Source organism: Tympanuchus pallidicinctus, unplaced genomic scaffold (assembly GCF_026119805.1).
Source record: "Tympanuchus pallidicinctus isolate F22 unplaced genomic scaffold, pur_lepc_1.0 scaffold15, whole genome shotgun sequence".
Classification (NCBI taxonomy): domain Eukaryota; kingdom Metazoa; phylum Chordata; class Aves; order Galliformes; family Phasianidae; genus Tympanuchus; species Tympanuchus pallidicinctus.
In genome coordinates, this window is record NW_026294669.1 from 18,336,453 (window position 1) to 18,348,847 (window position 12,395).

Below are 12,395 nucleotides of genomic sequence, written 5' to 3' on the forward strand. Positions count from 1 at the left end.
TACCAGTGCAATTAGATGATATTAGTAAAAAAAAAAAAACAAAAAACAAACAGATTCATTATCACTGAAAAGATTTTCACTCAAATTGAAGAAATCTTTTTGGCACAAATTATGTTGAATGTATCTTCTTTTCCAGACATACCACAGCCTTGCTCATCGCTGTTGTCTCTGCAGTCATCATTCCCATTGCACACTGCCCACAGCGGTACACACCGGTAGCTGGTTCTACAGCTGAATTGTGTGTGGTTGTCGCAACGGTAAGCAGGGCCCACTGCAACACAAGTAGTAGATGTTAGCCAGAAAACTGATCTTGCTATTCTGCCTTATACAATTGGCATTTAGTCGACACTTTCTACTACTGGACTTGTCATGACGTATTTTGTCTCTCCATAAAAAGCATGGCATATATCACACTCCAAAGTGGAGCAAGGCAGAAACTGGTGAACTGGCATTCGCTGTCTCTATAGAGGCAATAGATCATGTAGGCACATAATGTTTTGTAAAAAAGGTTTTTAAGGACCAAGCAAATGACACTGCTAGTGTGAAGGAGGTCACTGTGAGATACTGTCGGTTCTTGGTAAGCAAGTCAGCACAATTAAGCATCCACATTTGCAAGAATGATAAAGCAGTGAATTATCACACAGAATCTATGCTTTCTAGTACTCTTATTCTATGTCAGCAACTACCTTGAAGGAAATATTTATTTCCAATTAATTTTCAACCTCAGAAAAATTAAGTAATGCAGTCTGCTCTGCTTTAGGTGCATCATAATGTAGACAGCTTACTACAGCTAAATGCTTACTGCATTCATGGAATGGTTCATCAGAGTTATCGCCACAATCATCATCCACATCACACTTCCAGGACTCTGGGATGCAGCGGCCATTGTCACATTTAAATTGGCCTGGGGGACAGGTCCTGCTTGCACAGTGAGTAATATCTTCATCCGAGTTGTCACCACAGTCATCCTCTCTATCACACTGCCAGGCTTCTGGGATACATCGTTTATTGGCACATTGCCACTGATGAGTTTCACACTGATGATTAGCTGAAACAATACAAATTGGCTATTATGATACTGAAACTTACTTAGAGAAATAATCTGCTGCAGCAGTGTTACCTCAATTGGGCATTTATTACGTCTATACTTGTTTGTTTCATCTTTAAGTCAACAAACATCTAAAATATCAGAATCTACTCGCCCAGTTCAAGTACAGATTTCTAATGCTACAGCATAAACTTCCCACAAGCTCACTAAGTCCCTAAGTTTTTCTAGGAATGAGACAGCACTATCTTCTCCTAAAAACAGAAGGGACTAGACCCAGTATTCAAATATTATGGAGGCAGAGGCTCCCAGCCACTAAGCAGAGAAGAAGTGATATTGCGCCTCCAGCCATGCTACCAACTTAGATTCATTTTGTCTGATTTGCTTAGTTCCTCTAAGCTATGAAGGAATGGGCTAGGAAACAGAAGATCATGCTAATGACATCTCCATAATCTGTATGTAAATGTATACCCTCTATTGCCACGTCAAGGCATGGAACACAAACATCAGCAATACTGGTGAACTGGGGGATATTTCAAGATCTATGAAAACAAAAGTCAACACAAGCCTCGTACAAAACTTCCTGAATTTTTATATCTCACTGAACACTACCATACTGCTATTTCATATATACTGAAAAACTCTTCAAAAGGAAGCAATACATCATGATTTCCGCATATTTTCCAAACTAAAAGATTCTATTTCCATGCACAAGATGAATAGAAGGAACTATACAGATCCAAACCGACTTTGAAGTGTATCCAATACATAAGAAACAGTGACATGGTATGCAGCTGCCAAATTTACACTTCAAATAATCCTCTGTGCCACATTTAAGAGTTTAGCTATTTGAAACTCATGTAAAACTGTAATTTCATATAATTCTGTCGTTGTTAGAAAGACTTTGCTAACGAATGGTAATGAAACTATCAATTACACAAGCACACTGTTGTTCTCCTTTATATTACTATGCTCAGAACTGCCAGAAAATTATTTACAAGCGGAAGACAACTGATGCACTTTATAATTTAGATGTAAGTATGTGCAAAAAGGTTTCTAAGGCAACAATATTTCTCCACAAGCATAATTAGGATCTATTGCCAAAATGCTACAATCCAAAGCAGTCTCCCACATGTGCTGGGTTTTGAGCAACACAGAGAAAGAAATAATTTTGTCTTGTCGTGCAAAGCTCAATATGGGAAAAACGAGTACACCCATGGACAGATCAGGAAGGCTTAGATTCATAATATAGATCATGGATTTACACTAGATAAAACAGAATGGATCCTACTTCCAGTGCAAATCTGAGTCAAAGGCATAAGACATTTTTACATTTTGTGTATTTTTACTCTCTCGTTCTTTTCTGTACTGAAATAAATCTTCCTTGTGGGTACTAGACTAGCCAGTTAGGACCTGTATCTCTCTACCTACCATTTTCACCCATAAGAAGGGGACAATGATAACAATATATTTTGTTTGCATGGTTTGTACTGGCAAAACTCACTTAGAATTATTACTGATAACGTACCACAAAGTACAGGATCTTCATCTGATCTGTCATGGCAATCTGACTGAGTATTACATAAGAAATGTGGGCTTGTGCAGTTCCCATCATTACACTGGAATTGACCAACAGGGCAATATCGGTGTGGACAGGTAGGGGGCTCATCAGAGCCATCTCGACAGTCCCTCTGTCCATCACATTTCCACCAGATAGGAATGCACCTACAAAGAGAGAACAATGTTTTGTTGAGTAACTGCCTCTACAGATAAAACAAACAGGAAAAAAATCCTTTCACAGCACAGAACAGTCTTGTCTCAGTCTGTTTCTTAAAACTGCCAAGACACCTTGAATTTCATCTCTTCTGCTTCATATGTCAAGTGCTAACGAGTTATGCCAAAAGACTATAGAAACAAATGATACTGGCTGATCTCTAAAAGGTGTTCATAGTAAATTAATAAGGACTGAATTTTAATGCGTGCTTATGGTAACCATCTCTCAGCTTTTGAAATCAATCTTCATTTAGATTTTTTATCAGGTAACATTTTAATAATTCCCTTGTTCAGCACAAGAATTTTATAAGAGATCATCATTGTAACACTGCTTCAAAACGTCACCCTACAAACACAACAGTCTCAAAATCTCCAGAGTAATACAGTGTCAGCATAGTGGCTCTTAGGCTACATTCCTCACCTACCACTGCAGCTATCTCAGAGAAAGGGGTATGAAACACATCCTCACACCTTTTAAATGCTTTTTGTTGTTGTTGTTGTTTGCTTTCCTAGGATACTTCCAGACAGCATGTACTTGGAAGAAAGAGATGTGTTACAAAAGATGCGCAAATAAGAAAAGTTCCAGGCATTACACAGCAATGCTGTGTAGTGGGGAAAAAAGTTTAAAAACAACCCACAACATTTAAACTAGGAGTCCATATATACTTTTCCAAAACAAAGTCTGTCTGGTCCTGGCTTTGTCTTTCCTAGAACACCACAGAATAATAGGAGGAATTACTGCTTTAATGCCCTTTTCAAAAGACTAAACTGTGGAATGTATCCTTAAAAGGCATCAGAAAAAAGAATGTGAACAGCACCTACCTCTCCGTGTCCGCACAGAGGAACTGGGTGCTGGAGCACGTTGGAAGGCAGTGTGCTGTACTGCCAAACTGTACAATCATGAAGTTATCGGGACATTCACAGGAATAACCCTGACCACCAGCTTTTATCAGACACAGATGGGAACAACCACCATTGTTGGTGCCACAAGGATTATTAACTGGTAAAAAAAAAAAAAAAAAAAGAAAAATAAATATTACCATACATTGCAAATCCCAGGACATAATGGGCTCAATCTTCAATAGATTCCTCTCATGCTGTATTGAAAACTTACATGTAATAGGTCTAAAAACAAAATCTAGATTATCAGGCACTCAGAGAGATAAACACATATGATTTCACATGCATGAAACGTATACTACTGGTCTTGAATTTTAAGAAACTAATTTAAAATAACACATTTCCAATCTGATTCTATTTCAGCAGTTAATCAAGGACCATTTGTATGCGTAAAGCAGAGAAGTACATTTACTCTGTGCATTTCATTTCCCCGAGCAAATGAGAAAACGGAGTCCACTCAGGATTTTTTACATTAGTTTCCAGATAACAGCTGGCCCTCTAAATTCAAATATAATACTGATTTCTCACCAAAAGGTTGTCTGTATGGATGGTAAACATGGATGTCAAATGGCCTATGCGTGGTGTTCACAAGAACAGTCCTGTCTGATCCATCATATTTATTTCCCTTTTCAACAGTTCTTGTGTTCCAATCAGTCCAATATATCGTGTCTTCAAAAATGGTTATTGCAAATGGGTGAGGCAATGTCCCATCATATACGGTATGACGATGATGTCCATCTAGGTCAGAGTACCTAGATAAAGGAAAATGTGCAAAAAATTCAGATAAATGCTATACAATCTTCTCATCCTTATATGTTAATGTTAGATTTTTATTGGACCAGGACATATAACACTGGAATTGCAGCTTCTTTAGTCCTATGACACAGCACTGTCCTCAGTAAATAAATTTTAAGATATGCAGAGAAGTGAAACAGGTTGTTCTAGGTAAAGAAGTGTAATAGGGGAACATCCACTGATGCATGAAGTCTTCCAATAGAATTATGTCACCTAGTCCAAAGACATTTTGCACACTTAATGTTTTACAGTAAGTTATTTCTGCCACATGAGAGATGAGCTTGCCTGGTTCATCCACACTGCTAATAATTGAATACTTAACACAATAGGTCTCCTAAATCTTTAAATTTCATACACATAAATTTCAATGACTTGATGATTTAGAGCCTCCTCTGATAAGGTGCCTTTAATAAATTTTATATTTTTGTTGTGATCTTACCATATAGGGTTAAAACATGAAATACAAGAGAAATTAAGAAAAACTGATATTAATATATTTTTAAAATAGGATATTCTTAATATTTCAGCATAGAAAAGGCTGCCAGAAGAATGAAATGTAAAGAAAAAAAATGGATGAAAGCATAACCCTAAGCACATATATAAACATGAATATGAAGGATTTGTTTTGAAGTGATTCAATGCCTTCACAAGAACCAGAGTGTTACTTGTGGATTTTAACAGATCTTTAAGAGGTAATTTTCCAATTTTCCACTAATACATTTTTTATCAATTGACAAGAAGAAGCTATGTGCCAACAGGAAATTTCATACTGTATCTATGGACACCTCCATAAAAGCTGAGGATAACATTACACATAAGTTTTCAGACATCCTCTAATGATTTGTGTATTGTTTTATTAGCACATAACTAGTTTAGATACCGCAGCTGAACACATGCATATAGACAGAAGGGCATCACAAGTAGTTATTTTACATTCAATTCTGCCTTGACTCAGGCAAGGTATAGATACTGGTAACTTGCATATTTTCAGCATAGATTATGACTTTTTTAACCTGAGTTTTTCAATAGTTTTGGAACATTTCTAGCAGGACCTGGAATGCAAATATATGAGCTATCACTGCGAGGCTACTGTGTCATTCATTTCACCTACTGCTCCAGACTTCCTGACTCTAATTTCCTATAGCATCAATAGATAGAAGCATTGTGCTTACAGCATTTACAAAGGCTACCACTGAAATCCAGTATGAGCAAATTATTTAATTGCTTTATTCTCCTCTGTGTACGTACTCAATGTAATTTAGATGGGCATCTGCCCAGTAGAGCTTGTCGTTGGTGTAATCTATGGTAAGTCCATTGGGCCACTCTAACTTTGTAGAGATAATCACCGTCTTGTCCTTGCCATCCATGCCTGCTCGTCCAATATAGGCTCGATCTGCCCAGTCCGTCCAGTAAACCTGTCTGTTCAAATAAACACATCTAATTAGGTTGATAGTAAAAATATGCTGAAGTAAATACAAGAAGCCAGATCTGACAGACAGCATTTCTTGCAAAAAAAATTAAACCAGATACTGAGGAAGATAAGTAAAAGGTTAATACATTTACTTGTTACATTAATCACTACAGCAAACAAGTAGATGCATGCAAGCACAATCATCTTCAAAGAATGCAATCAGTACCACATTGTATATCAAGCTGCACAGGCACCTGTTAACCTTTCCAGCCTTGCAGTCAACATTCCCTTGTCCACATGCAACCAAATTCCACTTTCAGTATCAGGCTGCCCTACATATAAAGCTACGAAAAGCAAGCTGCTGTTTTTCCTAAGCTCCAGCTAAGATTAATGTCACACAAATCAAAGAGCACACAACCAAAATTTATTTCAGATTTTCAGAGACAGTGCAAAATTATTTAAAAGGAAAAGGACTTTTGAAATGTCATACCCATATTTTGGATGAACAACAATTGCTCTGGGATGCTGAAAGCAGTAAGTGTTGTTGATATCCACACATCGATCTACCAGTTTTTTCTGGAATCTTCCATCAAGTTCAGAGACATAGAGGCAATCTTTGTAGGCATCCACCCAGTACAATTTTCTGAAATGTTTTAGAGTTAATTTACTTTCTTCATTTTACTTCATGTTGAATTTCACTTTTTTTTTTTTCCTTCTAGAAGCAATGTCCACAATAAAGGAAGAGTATACATAGTGTACTAAGATCTCTTCTATATCATGTTCCAGTTTGTCTTTTTTACTCCTCTGTACTTCTGTCCACAATCATGGGTATCAAATTCAAACTTGCAGCTCCCCAGTTGAGTAATAATATTCCATTTACCTATAAATTACTAAGCAATCTTTTCTTTCTCTCCTTTCCTACCACAACAACCAAAGAGAAACAGAAAAACACACAGGCAGTATAAAGGACTGTGACTGGAGCTGCAAAGTGTTCGCCTTTTCCAGGCTGTCACATCTGCTCTAATCAAACAAATAAAAGAGTTGGCTCTCCTTCAAAAACTGCTAGCTATTACGGTTTGAAAGCCTAATTTAAATCTCACTTCAAATTTTTTTTTTCTTTTACATTGCCTAGGAATTATCTGTATCTGTAATCAAAGATAACATGCATTGATTTTTGAAAGCCTGCAACAAAATAAAGCATTTAATTTGATTAATTAGAAATAAGGTAGGCTACTTTGAAATTGCCTGCAGTGTTTTTTCAGCTCCAGTGCGCACAGAATCACTCCAGAAACAGCCTAAGTCTCTACCTATATCACTCTGATCACCACTGTGGTACTCCCATGAGGTAGGAGAAATGAAAAGATAATCTTCCCCAGCCTGTAGCTCATATCTCCCAATCCCCACCCTGTACTGAAACTTGCAGACCAACTTATCCACCACTGTACGATCTTTTAGCCCTTCTGAGGCACCTAAACAAAAGCTGACTAAAAGCATATCTAATGGTAGCTGAATTAATTCAGCAACTATTATTAAAGGAGCAATAGGATCACTTTGGCTAAAATTAGTCTTTTCCTTCCACACCTCTTTATCAACCACAAAGCATTTGGAGCGACTGGTAACATAACTATAATTAGTTTCAGAGACAAAGCAGTGAAAACACTGATTTGTGAATACGTTAATAAAATCACGCTCTCGTAAGTCCCAATTGTGACCTTCTGAATCACTCTCATTATTCTGAAGAGCTCTGAACTTTTCACACTGAGAGCAATGCAGGCAAAAAAAAAAAAGGAAGAAAAATTGATGAAGGGGCACCAAATAACAGCAGTTTCCGTGGAAATAAATCAAGCTACTTTATGATACATGGTAGGCAATTAAAAAATTACCACAATGCAAAGTGCTTTCCAATTTTGTCCTCATAATGCCCGCGTTTAGCGAATGATGTCAACCTATGGTTTGAGTGTCAGAAAATGATGTATTTTTCAAGAGCAGAAAAACATGCTCTTCATTAATGTTTATTATTACTTCTTCACTGGAATTTAGTAGTCTCTTATAGCATACTGTTATGCAAAGACCGAAGCTTCAGTCCTGACCTTTCTTCCTTTGCTAGCACCTGCAAATAATAGCACCTACTAGCCTAAGCTCAGAATCTCTACCCCCAGGAACATAATTTCCCAGCTTCCTGCTCAGCTCTTCTGTTCATTGATCATTTCCTAACATGCTTCTCACGTGAGCCATATGCACTACGTTATTGATGAGAGTAACCTTGGTAAAATAGACAGGAGACCAATTAAACAAATGCACTATGCAAGGTATTATAAGCCCATAAATTTTCCAGAGCAGCTGTGTAATACTGCATCCACAATCCAAATTGATTTAATGCTCCTCAGAGGTTTTTGTACAAAGTAGAAGAATCTTAACGCAAACTCCCTCCAATTTCCTTAGTAGCTCAGAAAGGCAGAAAATGTGTTTTCTTACCTGCCAACCCAGTCAACAGCGATACCTTCCCCATTCGGCACATCGTCACTTATCACAGCCTCCTTATTTGTTCCATTTAGGAACATTCGTTCAATGACCTTCCTCCCCACATCAATCCAGTACAACCTTTTTTCCACCCTGTCAAAGTCCAGTGCCACCACATTTCTCAGTCCTTGTAAAATGAGAGAGTAAGACTGGCCATCTGCTGTGAGATTTCTCAGATAGTAACGGTTGCTAAAAATAAGGTATGGGGAGATATTACTATTGTGTCGGCAACTTTTTCCATCAGGCTCCCGGATATAGCCTGGGGCACACTTACAGATGTAGGAGCCAGCTGTGTTCTCACAAATCTGGCTACATACTGATGGAGTTTCATTGCACTCATCAATATCATCACAAGTTCGTTTATCTGACATAAGTTTGTATCCAGGATGACAAGAACAGTAGAAACTTGTTTGGGTGTCCGTGCAGTCATGATCACATCCACTGATTGAAGGGTCACTGCATTCATTTATTCCTAGCGAAGGAAAGAAACCTCTTCTCAAGCAATTGACTTACAGAGAAAACAGTGCAGCGATTTTCCAACATACTCTTCTTTCTATCTCTCTCTCCCTGCCTTCTCCTGAAAATGCTCAATACAAATCTCAGCTGGCAGTACTTTAAAAAAAAAAAAAAAAAAAGAACTATTTCAGCTCTTTTGAAGTCTGCTGCCAAACTCACTGAGAGCAAAAAATACACGAACCAGTGGTGGATTTTGGAAATGTAAGGGCAATAATGAAACAATTTATAATCTGCATTTGCAGTTTACATAATTAGCTAAATTCCATGGTTTGTCAAAACAATATATAATTGATGTGATTTAATACAATTTTTAAAAAAAGATTTAATGTACACATTCCTCCACCACCACGGAATAGATACAATTGTAATTGTGAAGTTATCTTAAGATCATTTTTCTGTTGAATCTGCCAATGCATTTTAAACAGATTAAGATAGTCCAAATAAACCTAAACATACCACATCCTTTTTCATCACTATTATCTAAGCAATCATCCAACCGATTGCAGACTTTAGCCATTTCAATGCAGTTTCCATTGTCACATTTAAAATGATGGGGAGAGCACGTTGCTTCTGGTGTACTACAGAGGTGTTCCAGCTCATCAGACTCATCACCACAATCATTATCTCCATCACAAATGTAGGCCTTGGCAATGCAACGTCCATTTTGACAAGTAAACTGGTGCTGCTGACATGGCTCATAGATGCAACCCCTTTCATCGCTGGCATCACCACAGTCATTCCGTCTGTCACACCTGAAGAAGAATGAACACTTTTTTTCAAATACAAGAAGGCAGACACCATTCTCCAGTGCCAGATGCGCTCTTCTGATTTCTAAAGGATGTCACACATTATTGGCTCTAACAGTAGAGACTTTCAGAAAACTGGGGCACATCACAGAGTCTGATCCAGTGAGTCCTGCTTGTATTCTCTGCATCCACTACAAGCTGAATAGAATCACCTCATGAGAGGTACAGAAAAAGAAAATTAAATGCCAATGCTGAGCACTGGGAATATTAACATGAAAGACTCCCAATCATTTTCAAGTAAAAATTGATGCACGAATGCATGGTAGATAAATGGTAGTTACAAACCTGTATGCGCTTCGGATACACAAGCCATTACTACAAGTAAACTCATTCTCCGTGCAAGATCTTCGTGTGCAGTTCTGGTGTTCATCAAGTGCATCACTGCAGTCAGCGTCACCGTCACAGATCCATGCCCGAGGAATGCACCTCCTGAGCGGGGGGCGATTGTTGGCACATGTGAACTCTGCAGCTGTGCAGCTGCGGTTTGCTGATAGAGAGCACGTTCACCAGGTCAGCAAGTTGCACTCTAGGTGTAAAACATTCCCCCCAACACACAGCCTGGATAACAACACATAACCCACAACAGGACCACGCTCTTCTCCATGTGCAGAAATAGGTATCACTGCACTTTCATATATGAAAGTCATACTCATTTCCATCAGTTCTAAACTGGACATAGCTCTTCACTGAGGCTAAGAGTCAAGGCACTTTGGAACTGCTTACCCAATGCTGCCACTTGAAGAACTCTGAATCTTAGATACTGAGTATAAGCTTTCCACATGTCTGGCCAGATTTTCTGGCCACTGAGCGGATATTAGGCTTAGGCTGTCTAGCTCTCACATTCTTCAATGTATTCAATACTCCAGGGATCACACAGATGGAGAACCACTGACATTAAATAGTGCAAGAACTGCAATTGAATCCAGCTGTTGTTAAATCAAGGAGCAGCATCAGGTTTGTCTAACTTTCTTCTCTTTTTTTCATCCTCTAAATTGCCACAGGTTATTTTGCTCATTTGTTTGTAAGGAAATCATGCCCAAAATATGTGGATATTAATACAAAGAAGATGTAGTGTGTGATGAGTATCTCTGCTGTTAGGGAGTATCTCTGGTGAAGTTGCTGCCTAAATCATACAAACAATATCTCACTTGAAATTTGCCAATTCAAAGAAGAGTACTCACATAATTGGAATATTTTTCTTTCTTTCTTTTTTTAAACCAATAGTCTTATCTACTTTAATTCAACACAAGGAGAACTGAGGACAGGAAAAATGTACCTCATGTACCTTGAAGTGTACCTTAATAGACAGAAAAAATGGTAGAGTTTTTGTTGTTTCATATCAGTTTTTCTGCGTGTGTTTCTTTTGTGTTTTTTTTTTTTTTTTTTTTTTTAAATGGAAAAAGCCTGTCAAAGAAAGTAATACTAGACACCTACCACAACTGTGTCTTTGATCCTCATCGCTCATATCCCCACAGTCATTATCACCATCGCAGATCCATGTTGCTGGGATACATCTGCCATCATCACATCTGAATTGGTCACTTGAACAAGTCCGCAGGTGAGGCTCTTAAAAATGAATAAAATCACTTTGCTTGTTAAACTACAATACTATATAATAGTGCTACAATAAAGGAGGCGTTTTAGGGAGAATCCTATGACCGTGAAATTTGAAATGTAAAGTAAAAGCTTAAGTAGAAGAGATGTGCTGCTAAAAGCACAGAGTTCCCCTCTGATCAATTATATTGGCAATCTCTACAAACACTGTACTGTTTGTATTATCATATTGATGATCTTGTAATACCTCAAAAGCACCCTGCTTCATAAACCTGAGACCAGGAGACTAAAATGTGAAAGCAGCATTAAATACAATATGAATACAGCAGTCAGCACATAATGACCCTGTTTTCTTTTATATTATTTACGTAATGAGGATTTGAAGTTGGCATACGATGCAAGACATTTTCTCAAACTTGAGGTGCAGCTCTAGAAACGTGCAAATGGAGCTACCAGCCCTTTTTAGATCATAGAGGCCTTATGTCACCTTTCACAGTGACAGTAATGACTGTTGTTGTCATGTTACTTCTCAGATGCTTCAGTCAGTCCCTCTTCTTTCTCCCTAGAGATTGCTCTACTTCTCCTCACCTTCTTCCCTCCTCCCCGTGCTTACTACCATCAGCATGTAAAGTATCTGCCTACTGCAGTTCTATGATACTCTTCTGCATACTAGTCAAAAACATTCCTCCATATCCCGTGTTCCTTTTTCCCCCAAATGGAATATTGTGCACATACTTCCTGTAAAATAAGATATCTGGTCTCACATCCAAAACACTGACATGAAAAAATACTTGCTAACTCTCATCACTTGATTCACCACCACCAGAGTCTTAAAAAGAGAGAGAAGGTTATACATTGAGAGGAATCAATTTTTGCAGTTAAAAATCTTCATATTCCACGCATAGCATGAAGTACGTTTACTGACTCTAATTACTCAGTGACTCAGATCACTTAGTCAGCAAACAAATCTCAAAAGATACCTATTAGCCACCTCGTCTGGATTCAACCTGTTGCCTCTAAGCACTATAGTTTCTCCATAAACCATCTTGTCTTTCAGTATGTATCTTCTGAATGT

The 12,395-nt window shown here is 38.0% G+C and overlaps 1 protein-coding gene across 6 annotated transcripts in view; it reads right to left on the reverse strand.

Annotated features, from left to right (window-relative positions):
• Window positions 1-12,395, reverse strand: part of LRP2 (LDL receptor related protein 2) — a 134,774-nt gene that overhangs the window by 23,486 nt on the left and 98,893 nt on the right. For all 6 annotated transcript variants that reach the window (XM_052674942.1, XM_052674941.1, XM_052674945.1 and 3 more), the window contains 11 exons: window positions 11,201-11,332; window positions 10,052-10,253; window positions 9,417-9,712; window positions 8,400-8,916; window positions 6,415-6,567; window positions 5,762-5,932; window positions 4,247-4,470; window positions 3,641-3,818; window positions 2,574-2,770; window positions 803-1,048; window positions 143-271 (listed from right to left, as the gene is read on the reverse strand). In XM_052674942.1, the coding sequence (XP_052530902.1) occupies window positions 143-271; window positions 803-1,048; window positions 2,574-2,770; window positions 3,641-3,818; window positions 4,247-4,470; window positions 5,762-5,932; window positions 6,415-6,567; window positions 8,400-8,916; window positions 9,417-9,712; window positions 10,052-10,253; window positions 11,201-11,332 (2,445 nt within the window). The remainder of the gene's footprint in view (window positions 1-142; window positions 272-802; window positions 1,049-2,573; window positions 2,771-3,640; window positions 3,819-4,246; window positions 4,471-5,761; window positions 5,933-6,414; window positions 6,568-8,399; window positions 8,917-9,416; window positions 9,713-10,051; window positions 10,254-11,200; window positions 11,333-12,395) is intronic.